General features: G+C 59.1%; 6 protein-coding genes across 9 annotated transcripts; 3 read left to right on the top strand and 3 right to left on the bottom strand.

The window, feature by feature from the left end:
- Nucleotides 1–967: 967 nt before the first annotated feature.
- Nucleotides 968–3,760, bottom strand: CDCA5 (cell division cycle associated 5). Its single transcript, XM_036430446.2, has 6 exons — nt 3,583–3,760; nt 3,345–3,439; nt 3,175–3,240; nt 3,060–3,095; nt 2,310–2,735; nt 968–2,117 (listed from the first exon to the last, which is right to left on the bottom strand). The coding sequence occupies exons 1-6, from the start codon at nt 3,626–3,628 to the stop codon at nt 2,037–2,039; spliced, it is 750 nt and encodes a 249-aa protein (XP_036286339.1). The 5' UTR covers nt 3,629–3,760; the 3' UTR covers nt 968–2,036.
- A 69-nt stretch (nt 3,761–3,829) lies between these two features.
- On the top strand, nt 3,830–8,550 carry ZFPL1 (zinc finger protein like 1). Of its 3 annotated transcripts, none has more exons than XM_045578903.1 (8): nt 3,830–3,987; nt 4,316–4,425; nt 4,727–4,838; nt 6,720–6,913; nt 7,010–7,082; nt 7,156–7,296; nt 7,499–7,622; nt 8,091–8,550. In XM_045578903.1, exons 2-8 carry the CDS (start codon nt 4,324–4,326, stop codon nt 8,275–8,277), a joined length of 933 nt encoding a protein of 310 aa, XP_045434859.1. In that variant the 5' UTR covers nt 3,830–3,987; nt 4,316–4,323; the 3' UTR covers nt 8,278–8,550. The 3 variants fall into 3 exon arrangements, with proteins under 3 accessions (XP_045434859.1, XP_045434858.1, XP_036286334.1); XM_045578902.1 differs by having other exon boundaries at nt 3,836–3,999; XM_036430441.2 differs by having other exon boundaries at nt 3,836–4,004.
- TMEM262 (transmembrane protein 262) lies at nt 8,243–9,197 on the bottom strand. Its single transcript, XM_045578906.1, has 3 exons — nt 8,952–9,197; nt 8,771–8,847; nt 8,243–8,672 (listed from the first exon to the last, which is right to left on the bottom strand). The coding sequence occupies exons 1-3, from the start codon at nt 9,123–9,125 to the stop codon at nt 8,243–8,245; spliced, it is 681 nt and encodes a 226-aa protein (XP_045434862.1). The 5' UTR covers nt 9,126–9,197.
- Nucleotides 9,198–11,819: 2,622 nt separating this feature from the next.
- On the top strand, nt 11,820–18,088 carry VPS51 (VPS51 subunit of GARP complex). Its single transcript, XM_036430408.2, has 10 exons — nt 11,820–12,073; nt 12,510–12,639; nt 14,098–14,244; nt 14,322–14,541; nt 14,651–15,368; nt 15,727–15,942; nt 16,141–16,359; nt 16,659–16,780; nt 16,866–16,953; nt 17,664–18,088. The coding sequence occupies exons 1-10, from the start codon at nt 11,861–11,863 to the stop codon at nt 17,922–17,924; spliced, it is 2,334 nt and encodes a 777-aa protein (XP_036286301.1). The 5' UTR covers nt 11,820–11,860; the 3' UTR covers nt 17,925–18,088.
- Nucleotides 18,089–18,202: 114 nt separating this feature from the next.
- TM7SF2 (transmembrane 7 superfamily member 2) lies at nt 18,203–24,733 on the top strand. Of its 2 annotated transcripts, XM_036430429.2 has the most exons (10): nt 18,203–18,390; nt 18,632–18,828; nt 18,907–18,961; nt 19,250–19,444; nt 19,521–19,624; nt 21,163–21,282; nt 21,363–21,531; nt 21,916–21,996; nt 22,083–22,205; nt 22,481–24,733. In XM_036430429.2, exons 1-10 carry the CDS (start codon nt 18,342–18,344, stop codon nt 22,639–22,641), a joined length of 1,254 nt encoding a protein of 417 aa, XP_036286322.1. In that variant the 5' UTR covers nt 18,203–18,341; the 3' UTR covers nt 22,642–24,733. The 2 variants fall into 2 exon arrangements, with proteins under 2 accessions (XP_036286322.1, XP_045434857.1); XM_045578901.1 differs by lacking the exon at nt 19,250–19,444.
- Nucleotides 23,014–24,266, bottom strand: ZNHIT2 (zinc finger HIT-type containing 2). The gene has a single exon (XM_036430433.2). The coding sequence runs from the start codon at nt 24,264–24,266 to the stop codon at nt 23,052–23,054; it is 1,215 nt and encodes a 404-aa protein (XP_036286326.1). The 3' UTR covers nt 23,014–23,051.
- Nucleotides 24,734–26,095: the final 1,362 nt, after the last annotated feature.

Below are 26,095 nucleotides of genomic sequence, written 5' to 3'. Positions count from 1 at the left end.
TGCTCGGTCCAGGAGGCCAGGGCTCATGTAGACCTAACAAGACTGGTTTGTGCAAATGCATGGCTACCTAGTTCCCCAGGGGCCTCTGCACCAGGCTGGGCCAGCGTGAGGAGCAGGCTCCTGGGGATGGGGACAGGGAAACAGGGCTTGACTCAGGATGGGGGGGGGGGGGGTGCTCCCAGGCTCTGGACGAAGCTTTTAGCATGTTACCCTGAACTCCCCTTGGGACAGGGAGCCCAGCCTTGGAAGAATGGTGTGAGCAACTGGATAGAAAGACATGGGAAATGGGGTCAACCCTGTGACACAGCCCCAAGGCTTAGCTTCCTGGGCCTGACATCCTCAGCTCTGCCTCTGACCCAAAGAAACAAACACAATCTCAGAACAAACTCTTCAACCAAGTTTATTTTTTAAGAAGAAAAATCTCTTAAACTCCATTTTCTTAGTTTTTCAGGGAGAGAAGTTTGCAGCAATGACATCAACTCATCACCTGGCTACTCCTGATCCCATCAGGACTAAAACCGTTCTGTCCTGCCCACCAGCCAGGCAGGAGGAACCTTCAGGTGCGGACATCTGACCCACCTGCCAGGGGGCTTGCTTGTGAGATCTGACAAAGCACAAAACATGGACCAGGTAGGCTGGCACTCCCAGGCCGCGCGGAGTTTTACCAGTGCCGTGCAGGTGACTGAACGAGCCTCTCTCTTCCCCGACACCCTGCTGTTCACAGCCCCTCCTTCCACAGACCTGTACATGTGCCAAGTTCGACGCATGGGGATGGAGCAGTGTGGGTGGGCAGCCCTTACCAGCATTGAGAAGAGAAATGGTGGGGGTAGGTTCCCCGAAGACAGGTGATCTTTGTCCCCTAGCTCAACTCCTAGCACCTGCCTCAGGCCGTGTCCTCCTTTGACAGGGCACTGACAGAACTGACTGCTGCCCCTTCGGGAACGTGAGAAAGGCTTCCTAGAACTTCACATGTGTAGCTGCAAAATGCCAGTGGGACTAGGACTGCTTCACCTGTATGTTTTGTTCTAGAGCTGAGTAGACTGAGAATGTTAGTTTGTAAGAAACAGATGTGCATGACAAGAGGGGTCCCTCCTGCCGTGGGCCCCTTCCCAGCCAAGCGGCAGGTTCTATAGAGGCTGCAACCTGTGGTACCTGGTGCCATACCCCATTCCCTTTGCCCTATGCGGCCAGCACTCCATTGGCCTTGTTTTTAGCCAAATACCTCAACAGCAGAACACAGAAATAGGAAATAGTTTCTAAGGAGTAAACGCCTATGGTCTGAAGCCAACGAAGGCTTTCCCACTCTCCTAAACCCGATTCTACTGCCTGAGAGTCCAGCTTCTTCCTCAGATAGAACTGTCCCAAACCCACAAATCCTCTCCCGGACCATCTACAGAATCTAAGGAAACCCAAGCCTTCGTACATAGATGGAACCAAGCCACAAACAGAAGGCAACTCAGCAGGGAAAGCCTGAGGCTGCGGGTGCCTGTTTCTTTCCTTTTTAAATATACTTTTATTGACTTCAGAGAGAAAGGCAGAGATAGAAACAGCAATGATGAGCATCGACTGGCTACCTCCTGCATGCCCCACACTGAGAATTGAACACGCAACCCAGACCCGTACCTCAACCAGGAACCGAACCATGACCTCCTGGTTCATAGGGTGATGCTCAATCACTCAGCCACCCAGGCTGGGCTGGGGATGCATTTCTGTTGGGGCTGGCACAGGGCAGCCACATTCCGAAACAGTAGAGATGCTCTTACCCACAATCCTCAGCCCTGTGACCTCTTCCTGCTGGGCCAGTGATTCTCCCTCCCACTTCTAGCCCCACTGGAAACCGGCCAGGACACCGGCCAGGCGAACCTTATTGCCTACAGCTGCCACCGCACAAACACTCAAGGGCGGACCTCACGTACAGCAACAGCACACGCACAGGTAGCGAGGCCAGGGAAGGGGACCCCAGGTGTCTGTTGCACAGGAAGAAGAGGCTATGTACAGGGGGAAGGAAGTCTGGCTACGTGCACCCCAGTTTCATCTCATTCAACCAGGAGATCAAACTGCTCAGCAGCTTCAAACTCAGCATTCATGGCTGCAGCCCACTCATCCAGCTCCGATTTCTGAGGGAAGAGAAATGGGAGGCAGGTGAGTGGGGAAGAGTACATGTTGTCTGGAGCATATCTACCCACGCCCTGCACGCAGGTGCTGTCTTTCCCCAAAAACAACCAGAACCGAGCCCCAGCCCCTCATGTGTCCTGGCATCTCCCAGGATGTCTGCACGACAGCAGAGGAAGGCCCTGCCCCTCACTCACCAGGATCTCCGGCACCTTCTTCTTCCTCTTTTTCTCCTTCACGGGCGGGGAAATTCCAGGGAGAGTCGTATCTGGGACCAAAGGATTCCCAGGTACCCTGGGGACATCGGTTAACTTTGAACACGCCAAAGGCGAGACTCCAGCCAGGTCTTCTGTCCCCAGCAGCCTCTCGAAGCCAAAGCAGGATGGGCGGCCCGGGGTGGAGGTGGAGGCGGAGGCACAGAGGGGGTCCAGCCGGCTATAGGATCGCCTGACTTTCTTGGACATGTCCAAGTCCCTGGTGTCCAGGTCTCCTTCGCTGGAGTTGGACTCAACAACATCTGGGCTTTGCACGGGAGTGGCAGGGACACTGTATTTCTTGAAGAGGTCCGCCTTCGTAGGCTCCTTGATAGGAGGATTGTTTTCTTTTTCCAAGGAAAACGCAATCTACCAGGACAGAAGAGAGAACGCCTCCCGTATTACTCCCAGGAAGCCCAAATCGTAGGCATAACCCATGGACACGAACAATAGAGGGGGGGAAGGCCTAAGTGGGGGGTGGGGCTAGAAGGAAAACGGTAGAGGATACCAGGGTATCAAGACCTAGTAAGTCTACAAAAGGAAGCAAGATTGGCAATGCATACAGATATGGAAAGACAAACTTTCAAAATGCTGCAAACAGCCCCCTAAGCGGATGTGAGCAGACACCATGCCCCTCCAAAGCTCCAGAATGTCCTGGATTCCACGCAGCAAAGCAGATGAAAATGAACTCACCCGAGGGCTCCTCCGAGGCGAGTCCACAGCTGGGATCTGTGGAGACAACACTAATTGGTCACACAGCCAGCCCCCAGTTTTGCTCCCCACCCACAAGCCCTCTCTCAGCCCCCACCTGTACAGCATGAGCCACAATCTTCTTCAAGACGATGGGCTTTCTGACTGGCGTCGCATGACGTTCCTGGAGAGGAGGGGTGACCATGAGCTCTGTCCGAGCCCAGCGGCCTCTGGGGAAGGAGGCGCCTCTGGGGAAGCACCTGAGGAACCCCGGGCTCGCTCACTCACCTTCGGGCAGATGTCAGGGAGGATGTTGGGAAGATCAGAGCCTGATTTCCGCTGAGACCTCCGCAGCGACTGAGTAGGAAGTGAGGCCCTTGGCTCTGGGGAAAAGAGACAGAAGGTTCGCGAACAGGCCCGTCGGGGGCGCCTTCCTGGTCAGTCCGAGCCTCTTCCGGCGGGAGGGGGAGGGAAGCTGCGTCCCTCAAACACTGGGGCCCATCCCTCCCGCGCGCCCTCCGCTCACCGGAGCCCTGGTAGGGCCCGCCGGACTGCGTCCGCCTCCCGGACATCCTTGGCCTCGACCTTGGCCGCGCCGCCACCGAGGGTGGTGGGGCTCGCGCCAACCGCCAGGCTCCTCCGAAGCAGAAACGTTCGAACTACCCGCCTTCCCCGCGAGGAAGCGGAAGTGACGCAAGGCGGGAGGGAGAAAGACGGGCCGTCACCACGCAGAGCGTCTCAGGGGCGGGGCCAACGGCGTGCTTGCGTCATCCGCACGCGCCGCACGCGCCGCACCCGGAAGAGACGTGGCAGCGGAGGGATAGTCGGGGCGGCCCGAGCTGGAAAGAGCTGAGCCGGAGGTCGGCGGGGCGCGGTGTCTGCCCCTCGGACCGGCGCTCCCGCTCCTCGGGACCGGGGCCGCGGTGCACCAGTAACACTGAGGGCGGGGGCTGTGGAGAGGGTGGGGGCGGGGCTTGGAGGGGTGGGGCCCGGGAGGGGCCCTGGGGGCGGGGCCGGTGGTATCTGGGGACGCTGATGGGGGAGCCTGGCCGGGCCGGGACTCCGGAGGAATGAGGGGGGTCTTTGGAGGAGGGATTTAAGCTGGGGGCGTGGTCCGGAGTGAAGAGGGGCGCTGGGCCGAAAATTGGCGCTGGCACCAATGTGAGAGTGTCTAGGGGTGCAGAAACGAACTTGGCCGGGGAGTGCCTAGGGGCGGCCACCAGAACCTGGCTCCCTACCAACCCAGGCCCCTTCTTCAGGGTGGACCATGGGGCTTTGCAAGTGCCCCAAGAGGAAGGTGACAAACCTATTCTGCTTCGAACACCGGGTCAACGTCTGCGAGCACTGCCTGGTAGCCAATCACGCCAAGGTGGGGCCTTTAAAAGAGCGGCTGAGCAGGGCACTGGGAGGGCAGGTGGTATTGGCTGCTTCCGAATCCATGAAGGGCCAGGCGCAGGAATGGAAGATCCACCAGGGCAAGGACTTCATGTTTTTGATTAGTTGCTCCACCCCTAGCCCTTAAGATATAATCTGGCACACCGTATGTGCTCAGTAAACGTTTATTGATTGAACAAACGTGGGAAGTCTTCGCGATGAGAGTCAGACCATTGGGCCCTGGGTGGCGGGGTTGTGGAGCCCCTGCTCAGTTGTGACCTCTCTCTCCCACTCAGTGCATCGTACAGTCTTACCTGCAATGGCTCCAAGATAGCGACTACAGCTCCAATTGCCGCCTGTGCAACACACCCCTGGCCTCGCGAGAGACGACCCGCCTTGTCTGCTATGGTGAGTCCTGGGACAGGCCCATCTTGGTGGCTGGTTCCCACGCCCTTTGCAGACAGCAGGACAGTGCGACTGCCTAGCTGAGGAGGTGGCAGCCCGAGTTCCCAGACTTGCTAGGTTACTTACATGTTGTGTTAACTCAGGCGAGTCATTTCCCTTCCTAGGCCTCAGTGTCTTTCCCTGAAAATTAAAGCTGCTAGCCCTCCAATCTTGAGGGTTGAGGGAAAATCAGTCAAACGTGTGGTGTGTTTGTGTCTGTGAGCAGTAGCTGGCCAGTCCAGGCATGAGCTGGAAGCATGGGACTTTCAGGCATTCAAGATTCATTACTGAGCCCTGGCCAGTTTTTATTTTTAAATAAATTTTATTGATGCTTTATAGAGAAGAAGTGAGAGGGATAGAGAGTCAGAAACATCAGCTGTCCCCTGCACATCCAGTACTGGGGATGTGCCTACAACCAAGGTACATGCCCTTGACCGGACTCAAACCTGGGACCCTTCAGTCCACAGGCTGACACTCTATCCACTGAGCCAAACCGGTTTTGGCAAGCCCTGGCCAGTTTTGCTCAGTGATTAGAGTGTTGGTTTGTGAACTGAAGGATCTTGGGTTTGATTCCCAGTCAAGGGCATGTACCTTGGTTGCAGGTTTGATCCCAGACCTTGGTTGGGGTGCATGTGGGAGGCATCCAATCAATGTGTCTCTTTTTTAAAAATGTGTATACATATTTATTGATTTCAGAGAGGAAGGGAGAGGGAAAGAGAGAGAAACATCAGTGATAAGAGAGAATCATTGATTGGCTGCCTCCTGCACACCCCCTACTGGGGATCAAGCCCACAGCCATAGGCATGTGCCCTTGACTTGGAATCGAACCTAGGATCCTTCGTCCACAGGCCAACGCTCTATCCACTGACTCAAACCAACTAGGGCTCAATGTGTCTATTTCACATCAATGTTGCTCTCTAACCCCTCTTTCCTCCCTTTCACTCTCTTAAAAATCCTCAGGTGAGGATTTAAAAAAAAAAAGATTCATTGCTGATTCCCAGATTGAATAGAGAAGAAAGGAGTTTCCCACAGTAAAGTCTGATGAAAGAAGTCAGCAGACGTGTTATAACATTGACCTGACTCTGATCTAAGAGTCTTAGTTCCACTTTTTGTTGTTAATCCTCATCCAAGGATATTTTTCCACTGATTTTTAGAGAGTGGAGGGGGAGAGACAGAGAGAGAGAGAAACATCGATGTGAGAGACACACATCAGTTGGTCTTAGTTCCACTTTTTGAAGGCGTGAACTTCATGATTGTCTTTTAGTGTCAGGATGTGGATATATATGCACGAATTTTATGTGCATGTGTCTTTACATAAGTGTTAGTGTGTTCATTAGAACGTATAGATGAGTGGGTAAATGTGTGTGAACATGGCTAAAGTGTGTTGTGGGTTTGCAGGAGATTGTGTGGATGAGGGTGCTCAAGTGTTAGCAAACAAGTGCATGTATAGATGTGTATGTGTGAGTTGGCATCTGTGTTTGATTATGTATATTTGTGCCCATCGATGTGTGCAAGCACATTTGTGCCTCTGTGTGTGTCTAGGAAGCTTTTCTGAAACTGTTCTTGATTGGCAAATGCTTCCCACCTACCCCCACCCCCCAGTGGGCTGCGGGGGGCGGGGGTTGTAGCATCTGTTTTGACTTAGTGAGATGGTGGGAGCCAATAAGGCTGAAGGCTTAGGGAACACTGGTGAAGTGGACCCAAGGGGAGGATGGGAAGGAGGCGGCTCTGGGCTGCACATGTGTGTGAGCAGATCCCTGCAATGGGCTGGGGGCTGGTGCTGGGCGAGAGGCCTAAAGTGTCTTCTTCCTCATGCCTCTTCTGTGCTATTTCCTGGGCCTCAAGATCTCTTCCATTGGGCCTGCCTCAATGAACGTGCTGCCCAGCTACCCCGAAACACAGCTCCTGCTGGCTACCAGTGTCCCAGCTGCAGCGGCCCCATCTTCCCCCCAAGCAACCTGGTTGGTCCTGTGGCCTCTGTGCTGAGAGAGAAGCTGACCACGGTCAACTGGGCCCGGGCAGGACTGGGCCTTCCTCTGGTGAGAGTCCCTCTGTCTGTCTGCCCATCCGTCTTGGGCCGAGTGAGTGAGTGGGGACAGCACTGAGCAGCTGATGAGACGGGTTCCTTCCTCCAGATCGATGAGGTGGTGAGCCCGGAGCCCGAGCCCCTCAGCACCTCTGACTTCTCTGACTGGCCCAGCTTTAACGGTGAGTGCTGGCCTCCGCCTGCTGCTGGGGCCCTCGCCGCCCCGCCCTGCTGACAGCTGTCTTCCTGCCGCAGCCAGCACCTCTGCACAAGAAGAGACCGCCAGCACTTCTGCCCCAGCCTTCTACAGCCAAGCCCCCCGGCCCCCCGCGTCCCCCGGCCGGCCCGAGCAGCACACGGTGATCCACATGGGCAGCTCGGAGCCCCTGACGCACGGTGAGCCAGGGCATTGCCTGGGCTGGGGGCCCAGAGACCCACGGGAGGGACCCTTCCTCACTCCAAGCACAGACGTTACCGACCCACAATTCTGAGGCATAATCTCAGGCTCCGAAGGGCCAGGATCTCCTACTGGCCCCTCTCCCCCTGCTGTGGGGCGGTTTCCCTGAGCCCGTGCATGCTCGTGGCTCTGCCCTTGCAGCCTCGGCCCCAAGGAAGGTGTATGACACGCGGGACGATGACCGGGCGCCGGGCCTCCACAGGGATTGCGATGACGACAAGTACCGCCGCCGGCCCGCCCTGGGCTGGCTGGCCCAGCTGCTCAGGTACACAGCGTTACATGCCAGGAAGGGGGAGGAGAGGAAGGGAGAGCCAGAGGCCCCGGGCACGAGGATTTTGTGACAAAGGGGGCTTGACCTGGGCACCCTGGTGCTGGGCTGTGGAGAGAGGCTTCCGCTTGACAAGAACAGTCTTCGGTCTTGGCTTTTACATATGAGGTTTGGACTCAGGCTCTTTGAGGTCCCCTCCGGCTTCAACACCATCCATCTGTGACTGTCCCCATGCCTGACACCTCCCGTCTCCAGGCCTGTCATTCCTCAGCTGGTTCCAGCGGCACAGTCCCCTTTAGTGGGCAGGGACGGGGATGACCTCCCCGTTGCACACTGGAGGAAATGAGGGAGGCTCAGGAGTGAGGCGCTGGGGCCGGAAGATGAGTGTCGTGGTCAGGGCTCTTCTCCAGGCCACGGGGCCACCAGGGACTGGGCCCTGATCTGACTTTCCCCTCGTCCCCCCAGGAGCCGGGACGGGTCTCGTAAACGGCCTCTGACCCTGCTCCAGCGGGCGGGGCTGCTGCTGCTGCTGGGACTGCTGGGCTTCCTGGCCCTTCTTGCCCTCATGTCTCGCCTGGGCCGGGCTGCAGCTGACAATGATCCCAACCTGGACCCCCTCATGAACCCTCACATCCGTGTGGGTCCCTCCTGAGCCCTTGCTTGCGGCTGGGCCAGCGTAGGACCTGGGGCCCCAAGAAGGAGAGATGGGCAGGTCTGCGGGCCCTCTCGCTGCTCCTCTTCCTCAAGTCTGAGACACTAAGATCCCGGACCAAAGCCGAGTCCACTAGAGTGGCTGTAGGCGGGGCCGGGGGTCCCTGCAGATCAAGTGTCCGTCTTGACCTGCTTCCCCTGGTCTCTGGCCTCCCACCCCCAACCCATGAAGGAGCTGACAAGTGGAAATAAATGGCAGACTTTATTAAAATTCCCAAAGCCGCCTTTTCCTTCCCCCTTCTCAACCCAATCCCCAGCCTCAGTGGCTCTCCTCCCGGTACTGCATGGCCAGGAACTCCAGGGACAGGCGGTTGAAGAACATGGCTGCGTTGAGCACTGAGCGGAGGAGAGAGCCCCATCAGCCTTCCTGCCACTTTTCAGGGTTCCAGAGGTCCCCATTCCCTCACTCACTCAGGATGACCAGGGCAAAGCACCGGGCAATCTTGTAATCTTCCATCTCAGCGTAGAGGGACCCCATGGCGGCCCAGCAGATGCTCATCACCTTGGAGAACTGTAGGCCCCACCCAGTGGGAGAGTGACCCTCTGGCACACCTGGGGTTCCCATCAGCCCCTGGGCTTCCCCCAGCCAGCCCTTGAGCCCCTGCCCTCGCCTACCATCAGGACAACTGTGTAGCGGAAGCTCATGCGGTCGTAGTGGTAGGTGAAGCAGAAGTTGTACACGTCGCTGACAAAGATGGACAGGTGTAGAAAGAAGAGCAGCAGCGCAGCCATGGTGAGCACCATGCCTTTCGGAAAGAACAGCGTCACAATACGGTCCCGCCACCGCATCCTGGCAGCAGCCCACACTGCGGTCAGTGGAGCTTGAGCGAGCAGACAACACCCAGGAAGAGCAGCTGACCCCTCTGCTTCTAGAGTGCGCTGTCTCAAATGGCAGTGGGATTCTAGAACCAGGAGGACATTAGGAGACAAGGTTCTAGAACACAGGCTGGTTCCAGCCAATGGCAGAGTGTTTCACGGGTGGCCAGGGGAGCTGTGAATTGTGGAGGGTGGTGGGCTAACGGTACACATCAGGGACAGCGTCTCCACATCATCCCACCTCTATACTTTGCATGTCTTCTCACCGAGTCCTCTCACAGCTCCATGAGGAGTTAGTAGGACATACTGCAGGTGAAGAACTGCAGCTCAGGAAAGTGTATGTGTGTGTGTGTGTGGGAGGGGGGGCGGTGTCCCAGGTGAGGGAGGCCTAGCCTCACAAGCTCCAGGTATTTGCTTCAGCACCTACCAGAACTGAGGGAAGGGGGGGCCCACAGATTTCCCATGGCTGTCCCAGGACCTTCCCCATGCCCTCCTTAGATGTGGCCCCAAGAAATACTGGCTTTCCAGTCCTCTCCCCAGATGTTCAAGGACCTGACCTGACCAGCTTTCCCCTCTGCCACCTTCCTGCACTCAGAGCATTTTCACACCCATTGTCTCATCCCAAGAGTCCCAGGAGAAAGCTGGGGCTGGTGGCATAAATCCTATTTTACACAGGAATCGGGGGTACAGGGAGGGATTGTCAGCTCAAGCTTTCACAGCCAATGAGTGAGAGTCAGTACTGAGACTAAGGTCTAGTTCTACCTGTGGCTGTGGAAAGAGAAGAGACAGAAGCCGTGAAGAAAACATTTCCACCCTACATACAAGAGAATAAAACTCGCCTGACCAGTGTGGCTCAGTGGTTGAGCATCAGCCTATGAACCAGGAGGTCTGGGTTCGATTCCATATATGCCTGGGTTGTGGGCTTAGCCCCTAGTTGGGGAGTGCAGGAGGTAGCCAATCATTGTTGTTTCTGTCTCTCCCTCTCCCTCTTTGAAATCAATAAAAATATATTTTTAAAAACCCTCCAACCTAACTGGTTTGGCTCAGTGGATAAAGTGTTGGCTTGCAGACTGTAAGGTTCCAGGTTTGGTTCCGGTCAAGGGCATGTACCTTGGTTGTGGGCACATCCGCAGTAGGAGTTGTGTAGGAGGCAGCTGATCGATGTTTCTAACTCTATATCCCTCTCTCTTCCTCTCTGTAAAAAATCAATAAAATATATTTCTAAAAAAAACTCCAAGACTGTCAAAGCCTGAAAAAATGGCCAGAAATGGTGTAAAGGGACATGTAAGTTCCCCGCAACGAAAGTTGAAGAGGGATGATTTAATGTCCATCCCCATTGCTGTCTGCCTGGGACATTAGGTCCCAGACCAGGGCATGGCCAAAGTCTTCCGCCTCCATCGGGTAGGGTTAGAGCCTGACCTCACCGTCCATGCTTGCTGCCCAGTGTCATTGATCACAGCCCCTCAGAGCGCCCTCCTGACACATTAGAGGGGTGATGTCCCAATGCCCAGCCATGGTCCCACTGTGGTAACGATTGTCTGCACCTCAGTTCTCCTTTGACTACAAACAAATATTAGGGCTCCTAGCTCAATGCCATTTAAAATATAAATCTGGTTTTGTTTATTTTAAAATATATTTTTTATTGATTTTATACAGAGAGGAAGGGAGAGAGATAGTTAGGAACATCAATGAGAGAGAGTCATTGATCAGCTGCCTCTTGCACACCCCCTACTGGGGATATGCCCGCAACCAAGGTACATGCCCTTGACTGGAATCGAACCCGGGACCCTTCAGTCCCCAAGCCGACGCTCTATCCATTGAGCCAAACCGGTCCTGGCTGGTTTTGTTTATTTTAAAGAGAGAGAAGTACATCAATTGGCTGCCTCTTTCATGTTCCCTACTGGGGATCAAGCCAGAAAACAGGACTTGAACCTACAGCCTCTCAGTGCATGGGATGCTATAGCAACAGAGCGCCCTCCCCTGCACGAAAAGGTCATCAGTTCCATTCAAACTCGCCATGTCTCAATCTGAACTCCTAGTCACCCCGTCCTCTTAAGCTCTTCATCTTGGTGAACCGGTACTTTTACCCAAGTCAGAAACCTGAGAATTATGGTCAAGTCTCCACTCAACCCCTCACTCAGCACATCCTATCAGTCACTTAGGATCTGCTGAGTCTGTCTTCTAAACACGGTATATTTGAGTGCACTAGAACTCCCTGGGGACTTTTTAAAAAGGAGCTAGGTCCGGGGAAAGCCCAGTCTTAAAACACCACAGGCAATTCTGACGCCGTCAGAGAACCAGAGGCACCGAGTGGCGGATGGTGTGTGCATTTAATTCTCACAACTCCCCTGTGAAGACTGGACCCAATTTTAGGAATTGGGGTGGCAGTGGAACCCAGGCAGTGGCAGGAGGCCAGGCACAAGCTCTCTGATTCTGCAGAAAGCGGGTCCTTGTCTTCGGGGTGGGGGTGGGGGAGAGGGGGGAGCAGGGTTGGGAGCCACACCTGCCTTCTCTCCACCTGAGAAGCTGGCGGAACCAAGGGCTCCCTCGGAACCTCTTCGCTCGAGGAGGAAAGAAGCGGGGGAACTCTAATCTCGAAGGACCCAGGGCGGCGGCGGAACGTTTCTCCTGAAGGACCGCCTCGCTTCCACCACTTTGTGATTCCGGAAGTGCTCCGCCCGCCTCCCTGGGTGGGCTGCGGGTGCGCGATGGCGGCCGCCGCCGCCGGGCCGGGCCCCGGGGACTCCCCGGAGGGGCCGGACGCCGAGGCCCCGGAGCGGCGCCGGAAGGCGCACGGGATGCTGAAGCTTTACTACGGCCTCTCGGAGGGGGAGGCGGCGGGGCGCGCCCCGGGGTCGGACCCCCTGGACCCGACAGATCTCAATGGGGCGCACTTCGACCCGGAAGTATATCTGGACAAGGTCAGCTAATGGGGGGGAGGGGAAAGGGGGCGGGCACCAGGCCCCCAAATTGCACCCCCGGAACATGCCCCGACTGTTACCAAGTGAAAGGAAGACGACCCCCGCCAGGCGGCTGGGACGAAGCTGGAGGCTAAGGGGCGAGGGCGGGTTTGGCCTGGAGTCGGAGGCCCCTGACGTTTGACAGCCCCGGGTGGCGGGCGTGGCCCCGCCGCCGACAGGCTCTGGACTGGGCCTCGGAGGAATCTGAGGATTTCAAAGGCTGACAAACCCCAAATGTGGCTCCCCAAACCTAGTAACTCCTGAGCTATGCCACTCATAGGCTCCATTTCGGATTCTGATAGGGGTGGGAAAGGGTTTTCTTGCACCGAAAGCCTTCCAGCTAGGGGCAAGGCTCAGTGCCCTCTGACCGGAGCACTGAACACCCCGTTTCCTCCAGTTGCGGAGAGAGTGCCCCCTGGCGCAGCTGATGGACAGTGAGACGGACATGGTGCGGCAGATCCGGGCCCTAGACAGCGACATGCAGACCCTGGTCTATGAGAACTACAACAAGTTCATCTCAGCCACAGGTGCTCCCCACCGCGACACGCCCCCTCCGCCCCTCCTCCCCCAGTGCCTTCCCTGAGCTGGGAGAGCCGGCAGGGGATTTAGAAGGAGGAGATCCAGATTCCAGCTCTGCCCGATACTGACCCACTCTCACCTCTCTCTGTCAGAGCTTCTGTGGTCAGATGCCTGTAGCGGTGACAGCTGCTCTCACAGCGTTTTGTTAGGACCAAAGGGGGAGGAAGTTAATTTATCTGATGTACTTGGAATGGCTGGCACTACGGATGCCTTAGTAAGGGTTCCTTCCTTCATTAGTGGTCTGCCTTGATGTGCTTGCCTCGACCCCCCTCCCTCCCTCCCTCCCTCCCTCCTTTCCTCCCTTCCTTAATTCCAAGAAAGGAAGGGAGCAGGATAGAGATAGAAGCATTGATGAGAGAGGAACATAATCAGTCGGCTGCCTCCTGCACAGCCTCGGCTGGGGAAACAGGAATGGAAGCGGCATCCTCTGGTTCCTGGGTCAGTGTTCATCCTCGGAGTCACACCGGCCAGGGCCCTTTCATATTTTTAATTAAGCAAAGAAACAGAAAATGTAGGATATTAAGGGACACAAAGATGCCATGGCTGGCTAGCTCTGTTGGTTAGAGTGTCTTTCCAATATGCCAAGGTTGCATGGCCAGTCCCTGGTCAGGGGGGCAGTTCTTGCTGTGGACAAGGGGGCGTGGCACAGATGAGGCAGAATGGACGGAATTGAGGCGGCCAGAGAACAGAGAGTCAGGGATGTCCCCCAGACTCATCTATAGAGTGTTTGAGTCCACCAGGAGGTGACTGGTCAGGGACCAAGAGGCATGGAAAGAGGACACAGGGACGGTAACGGGGGAGGTGGATAGCTTGATGGTGTGGTCTTCAAAGAAGCTGGGGTCTTGCAGGGAGGAGGATGGAACCTTCTGGAAGCGTTGAGGGGCCTGGGTGTGAAGGACGAACAGCCTCCTTGGCCAGGTTTCTGTCGGACAAAAGGGAAAGACCCTCCTGAAAAGATTGACCGTGTTCTGGAAGGCGGGTAATTGGGTTTGGGAGTCTGAAGGAGATAAACCTGAACAAGTATTATTGTCTCCCCAGTGCCAGGCAGTGCACGGGGCACAGAGGGTGCCCCTGGGAAAGAGCAGACAGGTCTGCAGGTGCCTGTGCCCTCCTTTGGCTCTGGGCATCTCCTGAGGGCAGAAACTGAGCGCCTTGCCCCTGCCCCAGGGCTAGGGGTGCTCAAACACCTGCTGCATTGGCATACTGCCCCTCCCCCACTTCCTGGGACCCAGCACCATCGCGGCCACTCACACCAGACAGCAGTGCGGGCCTCGGCGCCTCGGCAGCGTGGGCTCAGGCCTGTGGGAAGGGGCGGGTGTGAGAGCACCTGCACTGGCCCCGGGCTGAGTGCTGGCCCGGCACTGCGCCCTCCATCGCCTCCTCCCTCTCGGGCCCGTGCCTCGCAGACACCATTCGGAAGATGAAGAATGATTTCCGGAAGATGGAGGATGAGATGGACCGGCTGGCCGCCAACATGGCTGTGATCACAGACTTCAGCGCGCGCATCAGCGCCACGCTGCAGGACCGCCACGAGCGCATCACCAAGCTGGCAGGTGGGCCTGCCCCAGGGGAGGTGCCGAGGCGGGCCGCCCTCGGGGCTCCGAGGCTGACACCCTGCCCTCGCCCCCAGGGGTCCACGCTCTGCTGCGGAAGCTGCAGTTCCTCTTCGAGCTGCCCTCGCGCCTCACCAAGTGCGTGGAGCTGGGCGCCTACGGGCAGGCGGTGCGCTACCAGGGCCGCGCGCAGGCCGTGCTGCAGCAGTACCAGCACCTGCCCTCCTTCCGTGCCATCCAGGACGACTGCCAGGTCATCACGGCTCACCTGGCCCAGCAGCTACGGCAGCGCTTCAGGTGTGGCTTCTGGGCCCCCCTCCTTCCCCTGCCCTGCACCTTCCCTCCTCCCCCAGGCCCCCCCCAAATTCTGTCTTCTCGCTCTCCCCTGCCATCTCCCTCCCGGCAGGGAGGGCGGCTCCGGTGCCCCCGAGCAGGCGGAGTGCGTGGAGCTGCTGCTGGCCCTGGGCGAGCCCGCAGAAGAGCTGTGTGAGGAGTTCCTGGCACACGCCCGCGGGCGGCTGGAGGCGGAGCTGAGAAGCCTGGAGGCAGAGCTGGGGCCCTCCCCTCCAGCCCCCGACGTGTTAGAGTTTACCGACCGCGGGGGCAGCGGCTTCGTGGGCGGCCTCTGCCAGGTGGCCGCAGCTTATCAGGAGCTGTTTGCGGCCCAGGGCCCCGCAGGCGCGGAGAAGCTGGCAGCCTTTGCCCGGGAGCTGGGCGGCTGCTACTTCGCCCTGGTGGAGAGGCGGCTGGCGCAGGAGCAAGGTGGCAGCGACAACTCGCTGCTGGTGCGGGCACTGGACCGCTTCCACCGGCGCCTGCGGGCACCCGGGGCTCTGCTGGCCGTAGCCGGGCTGGCCGACGCTGCCACGGAGATCGTGGAGCGAGTGGCCCGGGAGCGCCTGGGCCACCACCTGCAGGGCCTGCGGGCGGCCTTCCTGGGCTGCCTCACCGACGTGCGGCAGGCGCTGGCGGCCCCTCGCCTGGCCGGGAAGGAGGGCCCTGGCCTGGCCGAGTTGCTGGCCAATGTGGCCAGCTCCATCCTGAGCCACATCAAGGCCTCGCTGGCTGCTGTTCACCTCTTCACCGCCAAGGAGGTGTCTTTCTCCAACAAGCCCTACTTCCGGGTATGCCTGCCCCTGGCACACACTCTCCTTTTTCTGGGCATTTTTTACTCATTCTGCAGATTGGTAGCTATCAGGGCACACAGTCCTTGCCCCTGGGCACTCTAGACTGTCATGGTTTCAGGCTGTCATGAGGAATACTGGCAGGGCCTGGAGGGATGGGGAAGGTGTGAGGGCGTCTGCCAGCTGGGTCCCAGTGCTGGTCCCTTCCCTAAGCAGAGCAGCTGCCTGGGGCGCTGGCGTGCAGGATGAAGCTGCCCCTTGGTGAAGCGCCAGAGCATTTGGGGTTCCAGCAGCGGGTCGCTGGCAGCCCCTGCCTGGGAGAGGGGATCTGCTGTCTACCCGCCCTTCCTCCCCACAGGGCGAGTTCTGCAGCCAGGGTGTCCGGGAGGGCCTCATCGTGGGTTTCATCCGGTCCCTGTGCCAGACGGCTCAGAGCTTCTGTGACAGCCCCGGGGAGAAGGGGGGTGCCACGCCCCCCGCCCTGCTCCTGCTCCTCTCCCGCCTCTGCCTGGACTATGAGACGGCCACCATCTCCTACATCCTCACCCTCACTGACGAGCAGTTCCTGGTGCAGGTGAGCGCCCAGCTCATGGCAGGGCAGGGGATGGTGGTGCCGGGAAAGCAGGAGGCTAGGCAGTGCCCTCATGGTCGGGCCAGCTGCCTGTCGCAACCCAACCTCCCATGCCCAGCCTGTGCCCAGCTCCCGGTTGGCAGTGCCCCTGAGCTTCCCCCAGCACCCACCACCTTTTTGTCCTCTGCATCCCTGGCTCAGGACCAGTCTCCAGTGACACCTGTGAGCACACTGTGTGCAGAGGCCAGGGAGACGGCCCGGCGGCTGCTGACCCACTATGTGAAGGTGCAGGGCCTGGTCATATCACAGATGTTGCGCAAGAGCGTGGAGACGCGGGACTGGCTCAGTACCCTGGAGCCGCGGAACGTACGCGCCGTCATGAAGCGGGTGGTGGAGGACACGACGGCTATTGACGTGCAGGTGCTGGCCAGGGAACCTGACTGTGGCATCATCACCCCCATTCCTTCTGTGAGGCCGAGTCACCCAGAAAATAAGGGCCTCGGTGTCTTTGTGTCCACCTTTCCCCACTCCGCTACTTCTGTACATAGTGACCGGGTAACAGTGAGGTTCCAAGCTGGACTTCCTGCGATTCCAGTGACAAATGTGACTTGTGGTAGATGCGTGTGTAGCTGGGGCGTCCTCAGCCCTTGCCCAGGGCACTGGGGAGCTGGAGGTCCCCCGTGCTCTGGCCTCTTTGCAGTGTCTCCTTCCACCACCAGGTGGGGCTCCTGTACGAAGAGGGTGTTCGCAAGGCCCAGAGCAGTGACTCCAGCAAGAGGACCTTCTCCGTGTACAGCAGCTCCCGGCAGCAGGGCCGCTACGCACCCAGCTACACACCCAGGTCTGCTGGTCAGACTGGCCCCTGGGGGGATGGACAAAGGTGGACGGGTGCAGGGTGGGCTCTGAATGCTTGTCCCCCCATCCAGTGCCCCAATGGACACCAACCTCTTGAGCAACATCCAGAAGCTGTTCTCTGAGCGGATTGATGTGTTCAGCCCTGTTGAGTTCAACAAGGTTTGAAGTCACCAGTGAACCCCCCTTCCAAGGTCCCCACACTGCCCCCCAGTCTTTCTCCGAGGGGTGTTCCCGGGAATGAGTATCCAGAGCCCCATCATCACATCCAGTGGCCCTTTGCCCCAACCTTGGTGTGCGCCCAGCCTGGGTGTGGGTGCTGACCTAGTGTGTCTGGCCCTTGTGCTGTTTCCCTGCGGTCCTGGGTCCCCCCCAGGGTTCCTGTTCACCCCATGGTCTCAGCCCCGCCCAGCCCGCACTCAGGGACTTGGTGTTCTTCTGACTCAGTAACCCCCAGTCCCCTTGTCATTGCTGACCCCCATCTCTGCCTGTGACTGCTGGGCTCTCCCTGTCTGTTTCCCTCAAGATGCTGGGCTAATCTGGTGTCCCTCCCTCCCTGGGCCTTCCATGCCATCACAGCCACTGGCATCTTACTGTCTCCCTGGCCCTGACATGGGTGCCCTTCCCCAACACCGGCTGTGGGAGCTGCATCTCCGTGTCCCTCCCTGCAGCCCCCGTGTCCCTCCCTGCAGCCCCATGTCCCTCCCTGCAGCCCATGTCCCTCCCTGCAGCCCCGTGTCCCTCCCTGCAGCCCCATGTCCTTCCCTGCAGCCCCCGTGTCCCTCCCTGCAGCCCCCTGTGTCCCTCCCTGCAGCCCCATGTCCCTCCCTGCAGCCCATGTCCCTCCCTGCAGCCCCTGTCCCTCCCTGCAGGTGTCAGTGCTGACCGGCATCATCAAGATCAGTCTGAAGACGCTGCTGGAGTGTGTGCGGCTGCGCACCTTCGGGCGCTTCGGGCTGCAGCAGGTGCAGGTGGACTGCCACTTCCTGCAGCTCTACCTGTGGCGCTTCGTGGCCGACGAGGAGCTGGTGCACCTGCTGCTGGATGAGGTGGTGGCCTCCGCCGCCCTGCGATGCCCGGACCCGGTGCCCATGGAGCCCAGTGTCGTCGAGGTCATCTGCGAGCGCGGCTAGCCAGGCCGTTGTCGTGCCCGGGCTCGCTGGCTGCCCCCACCCGCGCACCCCTGGCCCTCCCGTCCTCCTGGCCCCCCTCTACCTCCAGACCCCAAATAAAGCTGTGCTGTCTCCTCCCTCTCGCTTGCAGGGCGGGGCTTGAGGGGGCGGGGTTGGAGGCTGAGGCTTAAGCCTGCCTCCGGGTGCTTGCGTCAGGCTCGCCCCCAAGAGCCGATTGGCTGGCGAGCTGGGCCCAGGATGGGCCGGGGGCGGGCCCGTTTAAAGGCCGCAGATGGACAGGCGCCGTGTCCGCGCTCCGCCGGGACAGGTGCAGCCGCAGGGAAGATTCTCCCGTCGCCGTGCCCATCTGGGGGGTGGGGTGGAGGGTGTTTCCTTGACGGATTTCCGTGAACCCCCCCTCCCGGCGGAGCGGAGACCATGGCCCCTCAGGGCTCCCCGGCCCCGCTGGAATTCGGGGGACCCCTGGGTAATGGAGCAAAGAAGATGTGGGGGTGGGGGGGCGCTACGAACGGGGATGGGCAGACTCGGAAGGCTCTGAGGAGGGACCGTTCTGGGGGCTGCGGGGCGGACAGTCGGGGAGCAGGAGGGGGGTCTTCCAGGGGCTGGAGGATGGCGGCGGGGACCAGGATGGGAGTCAGGAAAGGTGCGGGGCCGGGAACGGGCTGTGGGCCAGGGCGAGGGGATGCTGACGCCACCGGCCCTTCCAGGCGCCGCGGCGCTGATGCTGCTGCTCCCGGCCACCATGTTCCACCTGCTGCTGGCGGCCCGCTCCGGCCCGGCGCGCCTGCTGGGCCTGCCCGCGCCCCCGCCGGCCCCCGGGGCGCTGTGGAGCCCGGCGGCGCCGCTGCTGTGGCTCTCCTGGCTCGGCCTGCAGGCGGCCTTCTACCTGCTGCCGGCGCGCAAGGTGGGGCCTGCCCGACGCGCGGGGCTGGGCGGAGGGAGGGCTCCCCCTCACCCCTCACCGGAGCCTTTGTGCCCGCAGGTGGCCGAGGGCCAGGAATTGAAGGACAAGAGCCGCCTGCGCTACCCCATTAACGGTGCCAGGGCTGGGCTGGGCGCTTTCGCGGGAGTTGCGCGTGGGGTGGAGCTCCAGGTCTTGGTGGTCTCACTCTCCTGCACACCCCTGTCCCCCCACCCTTTCCTGTAGCATCTGCTGCTGCCCTGCACCTCGGCAGCTGCTCACGTGACCTGAAAGCCAAGGGGGCAGCCTAGTGGTTGGGTCAAGGTCTCTGACCTCTTGGCTTTGAGCAGAGTTGGTGTGTTTGGGGGTGGGAGTTGGGGACGGAGATGGGGGGTCCCCAGGACTCACCCTGTGCTGGGTTCAGGCTTCCAGGCGCTGGTGCTGACAGCCCTGTTGGTGGGCCTGGGGGTGTGTGCCGGGCTGCCCCTGGGCATGCTCACGGACATGCTCCTGCCCTTGGCCGCGGTGGCCACCCTCGCCGCCTTCCTCTTCAGCCTCCTCCTGTACCTGAAGGCGCTGCTGGCCCCGGCCTCCGCCCTGGCACCTGGCGGGAACTCAGGTGAGAGCCATCCGGTGGGCACAGACAGAGGCAGCGAGGGCACCTGCTTGCAGTCTCACTCTCCACTGTTCTCCAGGCAACCCCATTTACGACTTCTTCTTGGGACGGGAGCTCAACCCGCGCCTCGGCTCCTTGGACTGCAAATACTTCTGCGAGCTGCGGCCCGGCCTCATCGGCTGGGTATGCCGGCAGGGCTAAGGGACTGGCGCCAGCAGGAGGGGCGGTGGATGGGCAGTTCCTGGGCAGGGCAGGTGCAGTATTGCCCAGACACCACTCATTCATTCCACAAACACTTGAGGAATCTAATATGTGTCCGAGGTACTGGGATATAAGAAAAAATTACAGAAAATAAAAACTGCCCTCATGGAACCTACATTCTCATGAAAAGACAGACAAAAAAATAAGTATATATAGCACGTCCAGGGATGCTGAGTGCCATGGAGAAAAGCAAGGCAGGAAAGAAGAAGTGCAATTTTTGTTTAAATCCTCACCAAGGCTATGTTTCTATTGATTTTTAGAGAGAGGAAGGGAGAAAGAGAGAAATACTGATGTGAGAGAGAAACACTGATCCATTACCTCCCATTTGCGCCCTGACAAGGGATGGAAACTGCGCTGAGCCGAAAACGGTTTGGCTCAGTGGATGGAGCGTCAGCCTGCAGACTGAAAGGTCCCTCCCAGGTTTGATTCCAGGCAAGGGCATGTACCTTGGTTGTGGGCACATCCCCAGTAGGGAGTGTGCAGGAAGTGGCTGGTCGATGTTTCTCTCTCATAGATGTTTCCAGTTCTCTATCACTCTCTTTTCCTCTCTGTGGAAAAGCAATAAAACATATTTAAAAAGAAAGAAAGAAACTGACCCGGAATTGAAACCCAAACTTTTTGGATGATGCTTCAATCACCTGAGCCGCCCGGCCAGTGTGAGGTGCAGTTTTAAATGGAGCAATCAAGTGCAAACATCTACTTCCATACGGCAGAGTGGTCCTATGCTGCTTGCTAGTCAAAGCAGTGCGGGAATTTGGAAGTATTATACAACTGAATACAAAGAGGAACAAAAGTACAAAACAAACAACAACAACAAAAAAGCAGGGCGGGACTTGGACGTGAGCACTGAGCTTACAACCTGCCCTTCGCCGGTGTCTGACTGACCCGCCAACGGTGTTTCGTGGACTGTGGTCAGGGTTTCCCAAAGGCTCCTCACGTCACCCGGAGCCCTCACTCTGAGGCAGCGGGAATGCCAAGGGCCACACTACATCCCGATGTGTGGAACGGGATAAAGAGCTCCTTCCTAAGATTACCATGAGGATTCCCAGGGGTAACAGCACCCAGCCCACTGCTACCAGCTGGGGTGCTCAGTCAGGCTGGCTGCTAGCCACCAGGGTGAGCACCTCCTGTGTCACCCATCCCTCCCCAGTCCTCAGGCAGCTCCGTAATTATCTCCATTTCCCACACGGGGGCTTTAGAGAGGGTAGGCAACTTGCCCAGGTGGGGAAGCTGATTCAAAACCGGATGTGCTTTAACTCTCAGCCTGCAGCGCCCGCCTACGCCGTGCTGCTCTCCCAGAGGGAGCACTACAGACACAGCGAGAGAGAACAGCGGAACCTCCGTTGCCGGCTCTCTGGCAAAGCACCGGAGAGTTAGTGGCTGACACTCAGATGGGGAGAAGCCGGCCACCCGGTGGAGATGGGCTAGGGACAGACTGTCCTGTCTCCTCCACACCCCAGGTCCTCATCAACCTGGCTCTGCTGGTACAGGAAGCAGAACTCCGGGGCAGCCCCTCCCTGGCCATGTGGCTGGTCAATGGCTTCCAGTTACTCTATGTGGGCGATGCCCTCTGGCACGAGGTGAGGGACTGCTCAGGGGGAGCAGGGGATCTGTGAGGACCTTGTGGGGATTACAAGTGTGTCTGGTCCTATCCCTGCAGGAAGCGATACTCACCACCATGGACATCACACACGACGGGTTTGGCTTCATGCTGGCCTTTGGGGACCTCGCCTGGGTACCCTTCACCTACAGCCTGCAGGCCCAGTTCCTGCTGTACCACCCACAGCCCCTGGAGCTGCCTGTGGCCTCCGTCATCTGCCTTATCAATGGTCAGTCAGGAACGGGCAGCAGGCTGGGTGCATGCTTCCTTCTCCCTCCCCTTATGTTTTATACATGTTTATTGATCTCAGAGAGGCAAGGAGAGGGAGATAGAAACATCAATGATGAGGATCAGTGATTGGCTGCCTCCTGCACACCCACACTGGGGACAGAGTCCATGACCTGGGCAAATGCTCTGACCAGGAATGGAACTCAACCACTGAACCACGCCAGCCGGTCTCATTTTATTGTTTATTCAGCACCCACTTGCTCTTCTCTAAAGCTGGGGTGGGCCCTGGGGTCCAGGCAGAGTGGGTTCAGGCTGTGGGGAGGATCAGGGTCAGGCAGAAGCACGTGGCCCTCACCCCTGACCGCCTGCTCCTGCTTCCCCTCAGCTGTCGGTTACTACATCTTCCGTGGAGCCAATTCCCAGAAAAACACCTTCCGGAAGAATCCTTCTGACCCCCGAGTGGCCGGTGAGCCGTGTTCCCAGGTTGCCATGAGTGAGGTGGGGCAGCTGGGCTTGCTGGGGGCCACCACCCCACTGTCTGTCTCTCCTCAGGCCTTGAAACCATCTCCACAGCCACGGGGAGGCAGCTGTTAGTGTCTGGGTGGTGGGGTATGGTCCGCCATCCCAACTATCTCGGAGACCTCATCATGGCTCTGGCCTGGTCGCTGCCCTGCGGTGAGTAGCTTGGGTAGGAACTGCATGTGCGGGCAGACGGGTTAGAAACCACAGGACACCCGGGCTGGGTGTAGAACGAATAGGGGTGCGCCTCATATAAGGGAGCAGTCAGGGGACTGGGGATGGACTCGGGATGTGACCGGGACACACTGCTGGCACCTTGCTGCAGACCCGGGGCCTTTCACATGGAGCCCTGATGCCCATGAGCTATTGGGTACGGAAACCCCGGTGAACTGGGGGTCTGGCTGAGCGGTCACAGAGCCCCTTTCCCACAGGCGTGTCCCACCTGCTGCCCTACTTCTACCTCCTCTACTTCACCGCGCTGCTGGTGCACAGGGAGGCCCGGGACGAGCAGCAGTGCCTGCGCAAGTATGGCCTGGCCTGGCGTGAATACTGCCGGCGTGTGCCCTACCGAATTGTGCCCTACGTCTACTGAAGTGGGTGGAGCCCAGCGTGCCCACCGGTGGCCAGCACACCCTGTGGCAGGAGCCCCGGCACGTCTAGGACTCATGCACTCCCTCCCGCCGAGCCCCAACAGGCGGGTGACAGCTCAGAGCGCTGGCTGGGAGTCGGGAGAACACGAAGGCAGCACCCAAACACGGAGCGGAGAGGTGCTCTTACTTCTTGGATAAACATCTGGAACCTCGGGTACCGCTTCTCTCCCTTCCTGGGACAGGGTGTTTACATGTTGGCTGGGTCAGCCCTGATTGGGGAGAAGCTGAGAGGTTTGTGGGCCCAAGAATCGGGGAGTGGGGGTGGGGGTGGGGACAACAGCTGCCTCTCAGAAACGGGCACTCCCAGCAGGCCGGACCATTCACAGGTTTATTGGTGCCAGGAGTCCACCCTTCAGCCAGGGAGCTCCTCAATGAGAGTCCGGGGGGCAGGTGGTAGGGGGCCTCCCCAGAGCCGCTCCAGCTCCCCAGTGAGAGCCGCCACCTCTCCCGCCGCCACCGTGTGCGCTCGGTGGGCCCAGGCACAGTCCAGAGCCAGCGCCGGGAGGGCCCCCTCATGTTCGTTGGTCCACGCCATCAGGAATCGGCACTTCTTGCGGGCCCGGTAGAGGCGGGCCCGCACTTCAGCAGCCTCGGCCTGTCTCCGGGCCCGGCCCAGGGTCTGCACCAGGTGCCCCAGCGCCGCCAGCGTGTAGCCCTTCTGGTCAGCAGGGCCCTCGCCCAGCAGGATGCGGGCGGCCTCGCGCATGGCACCCCGCGTGCCCAGGGGCCCGGGCGGGTGCTCGCCCGCTTCCAGCACGTGAGCGGCGGCCAGCAGGGCCTCCTCGGCGGAGGCGAAGACTTGCTGGGCGCCCAGGGCCCCCGAAACGGCGAGCAGCGTGGCACAGAAGTCGGGGAGCAGCGCCTCCTCGCCGCCGTGGTACAGGGCCAGCGTGTGCGCGTAGGCGAACAGCACGTTGGGCAGCTGGAAGCGCACGAGCGGCGAGACCCTGCCGCGGCTCAGGCTGCCCAGCGCGGGGATCCGGGCGGGCACCGCGGGCGCGCAGGCCCCCGGGGCGTCTCCAGGAACCGCCTCCTCGGCGGCCGGGGACTCCGGGGCCGCGGCTTCCTTCCCGGGTTCCGGCGGCGCCTTCGCAGGGTCGGGCTCTGGCTCCGCGGCCTCACCACCCGGGGCATCGTCCAGCTCCTGCAGAAGTCGTGGCCCGGCCCCGCTGCGCCACCACCACGGCCGCCAGGGGGGCAGCAGCCGCCCGGCCTCGCCACGGCTCAGCAGCTGCTCGAAGGCCGCCTGCTCGGCCGGGGCCAGCCGCTCCCAGAGGCCTGCGAGGCCGCCGGGCGCCGGGCCGGGCCTGAGGCCTACGTCCTGCGGCTCGTCCTCGGTCTCGCGTTGCTGACGCAGCCGGCGGAGGGCGCTGGCGAGGCGGCTGGGCGAGGCGCTGCGGCCGCGGAGCTCTCCCAGCACCTGGTCCCGGTAGAAGTCTTCGGCGCAGGGGCCGTGCGCCCGGTAGCAGCGCAGCGAGCAGTAGGGCACGTTACAGCGGGGGCAGGTGTAGCGCGCCGGCCGGGCCTCGGCGGCCGGGCAGAAAGCGCAGGGCCCGGCCGGCTCCATGGCAACTGGCGCCGCGTGCCGCCCGCGAACGCAGAGGCCGCAGCTCGGCAACTTCCGGCGCTCCTCGGCAACTTCCGCCTCTTTGTGGGGCCCAGCGGGCGCCCAGTGAAAGCTCCCGAAGACTCTCGGGAACTTCCGCCCGCACTCGGAACCCAAGCCCCGCCCTCACGTCGCGGTCGGGCCGGCGCAGGAGGCGGCGGTGAGGCCCGAGCCGCCCGCGGAGCGCGAGGTGGGAGGCGGCACCGGCCCCAGCGCGACTGCCGGGCGCTGCCACGCGCGGGGGCAGGAGTAGGTCTTTGCCAACACCGCCTCTGGGCCATTAATTGTGCGGGTCCCTGCGCCGTAGGGACAGCCATTATACTAGAGGACAAAGGGGAGAGAGCGGAAAGGCCAAGGTGGGGCACCTCCCCCGGACTGGGTGTGTGTTGGCGGCCTGTTCCCTCTTCAAAACAGCAACGTTGAACAAACACCTGAGCTCCAGTTCGATTTCCTCCTCCAAACCTATCGTTCCCCCACCTGTGAAGTGGACCACCTGGAGCAGAGACGCGGCCCTATCACAACGCAGCTTAGTTTGTGTTCGAGTGAGGAGTTGGTCCATGGCACCCCTTACAGTAAGCCCTGGTTCTTTTTTTTTTAAAGGGCAATTCCACTTTTATTTATATAAAATTTATTTTATTTTTAAAATATATATTTTATTGATTTTTTACAGAGAGGAAGGGAGACGGATAGAGAGCTAGAAACATCGATGATACACAACCCCTACTGGGGATGTCCCTGCAACCAATGTATATGCCCTTGACTGGAATCGAACTTGGGACCTTTCAGTACGCAGACCGATGCTCTATCCAGAGCCAAACCAGTTTCAGCAAGCCCTGATTCTTTAGTCCCTCACCTCTCACATCCAATCTCACCTACAGTTAGTTCTGCCTTCAAAATACCTTGTACTTATTTCAATATCAATCATATATTTCTTTACCAAGATCCAGATGGGTTTAATGACCTTCAAGTTTGTTTAAAGCGAGTTGAAGAGTGAAGCAGTGAGACAAGTCTGTTCATTTTTTAAAATATATATATATATTTATTGATCTTTTACAGAGAGGAAGAGAGGGGGATAGTTAGAAACATTAATGAGAATCATTGATCAGCTGCCTCTTGCACACCCCCCACCGGGGGCATGCCCACAACCAAGGTACATGCCCTTGACCAGAATCGAACCCGGGACCTTTCAGTCCACAGGCCGACGCACTATCCACTGAGCCAAATGGTTTCGGCAGTCTGTCCATTTTTTCACATCACCACTGGTGCTCGGCATTCCTTGCCAATCAATACCTTTCTTGCCGGCCCTCCAGAAACATCAGCCTGGTGAAATGTCAGGTCAGTCAGATCACACCGGGCCCTTGCTTAAACCCAGGCCTGGCCCTGATGACTCTCCACTGTATGGACCTAAACTCCACGTCCGACTGCAGTTCTTTCCGCTGGAAGGTTGGTTCACCATCTTACCATCTGATTAGCAACTTGTTTCAGGTCTTCAGAGACCTTTCCTAGGATAGTATGTGTTTACCCAACTCCCTTCATTACATTCCCCTACACTTACTTTAAGGCTGTTAACAATTTAGTTTCCTCACTTCCTCCACCTGAATCTAAATTCCTATAAGTGAGGGCACCAGGTGTAACTTCAGAGACAAAAACAGCCAATATATTTGTACTTACTACGTGGCCAAGTGCAGATCCAAGCACTTTCTGGCCTTCATTTAATCCTCACAACTGTCAAGAGATGATAGTACGTAGATGCCCCGGCCAGGGTATACCAGTGGTTAGACTGCCCTGGC

Source organism: Pipistrellus kuhlii, unplaced genomic scaffold (genome assembly GCF_014108245.1).
Source record: "Pipistrellus kuhlii isolate mPipKuh1 unplaced genomic scaffold, mPipKuh1.p scaffold_m20_p_109, whole genome shotgun sequence".
In the NCBI taxonomy this organism is placed as follows: Eukaryota; Metazoa; Chordata; class Mammalia; order Chiroptera; family Vespertilionidae; genus Pipistrellus; species Pipistrellus kuhlii.
This window is presented reverse-complemented; position numbering and strand designations above follow the sequence as displayed.

Bases quoted from the DNA above. Each gene is read 5' to 3' on its own strand.
- CDCA5 (XM_036430446.2), bottom strand. From the start codon at position 3,628: ATGTCCGGGAGGCGGACGCAGTCCGGCGGGCCCTACCAGGGCTCCG. The intron at 3,241-3,344 runs GTGAGTGAGCGA...CCTCCTCTCCAG, and splicing joins TCCCTGACATCTGCCCGAAG to GAACGTCATGCGACGCCAGT. The intron at 2,736-3,059 runs GTGAGTTCATTT...CTGTCCTGGTAG, and splicing joins CGCCTCGGAGGAGCCCTCGG to ATTGCGTTTTCCTTGGAAAA.
- ZFPL1 (XM_045578903.1), top strand. From the start codon at position 4,324: ATGGGGCTTTGCAAGTGCCCCAAGAGGAAGGTGACAAACCTATTCTGC. The intron at 4,426-4,726 runs GTGGGGCCTTTA...TCTCCCACTCAG, and splicing joins TGGTAGCCAATCACGCCAAG to TGCATCGTACAGTCTTACCT. The intron at 6,914-7,009 runs GTGAGAGTCCCT...TCCTTCCTCCAG, and splicing joins CAGGACTGGGCCTTCCTCTG to ATCGATGAGGTGGTGAGCCC.
- TMEM262 (XM_045578906.1), bottom strand. From the start codon at position 9,125: ATGCGGTGGCGGGACCGTATTGTGACGCTGTTCTTTCCGAAAGGCATG. The intron at 8,848-8,951 runs GTAGGCGAGGGC...TGGGGCCTACAG, and splicing joins GCTACACAGTTGTCCTGATG to TTCTCCAAGGTGATGAGCAT. The intron at 8,673-8,770 runs GTGCTTTGCCCT...TCCTCCGCTCAG, and splicing joins GAAGATTACAAGATTGCCCG to TGCTCAACGCAGCCATGTTC.
- VPS51 (XM_036430408.2), top strand. From the start codon at position 11,861: ATGGCGGCCGCCGCCGCCGGGCCGGGCCCCGGGGACTCCCCGGAGGGG. The intron at 16,360-16,658 runs GTGCTGGCCAGG...TTCCACCACCAG, and splicing joins CGACGGCTATTGACGTGCAG to GTGGGGCTCCTGTACGAAGA. The intron at 16,954-17,663 runs GTTTGAAGTCAC...CCCTCCCTGCAG, and splicing joins GCCCTGTTGAGTTCAACAAG to GTGTCAGTGCTGACCGGCAT.
- TM7SF2 (XM_036430429.2), top strand. From the start codon at position 18,342: ATGGCCCCTCAGGGCTCCCCGGCCCCGCTGGAATTCGGGGGACCCCTG. The intron at 19,625-21,162 runs GTATGCCGGCAG...TCCACACCCCAG, and splicing joins GGCCCGGCCTCATCGGCTGG to GTCCTCATCAACCTGGCTCT. The intron at 21,997-22,082 runs GTGAGCCGTGTT...GTCTCTCCTCAG, and splicing joins TTCTGACCCCCGAGTGGCCG to GCCTTGAAACCATCTCCACA.
- ZNHIT2 (XM_036430433.2), bottom strand. From the start codon at position 24,266: ATGGAGCCGGCCGGGCCCTGCGCTTTCTGCCCGGCCGCCGAGGCCCGG.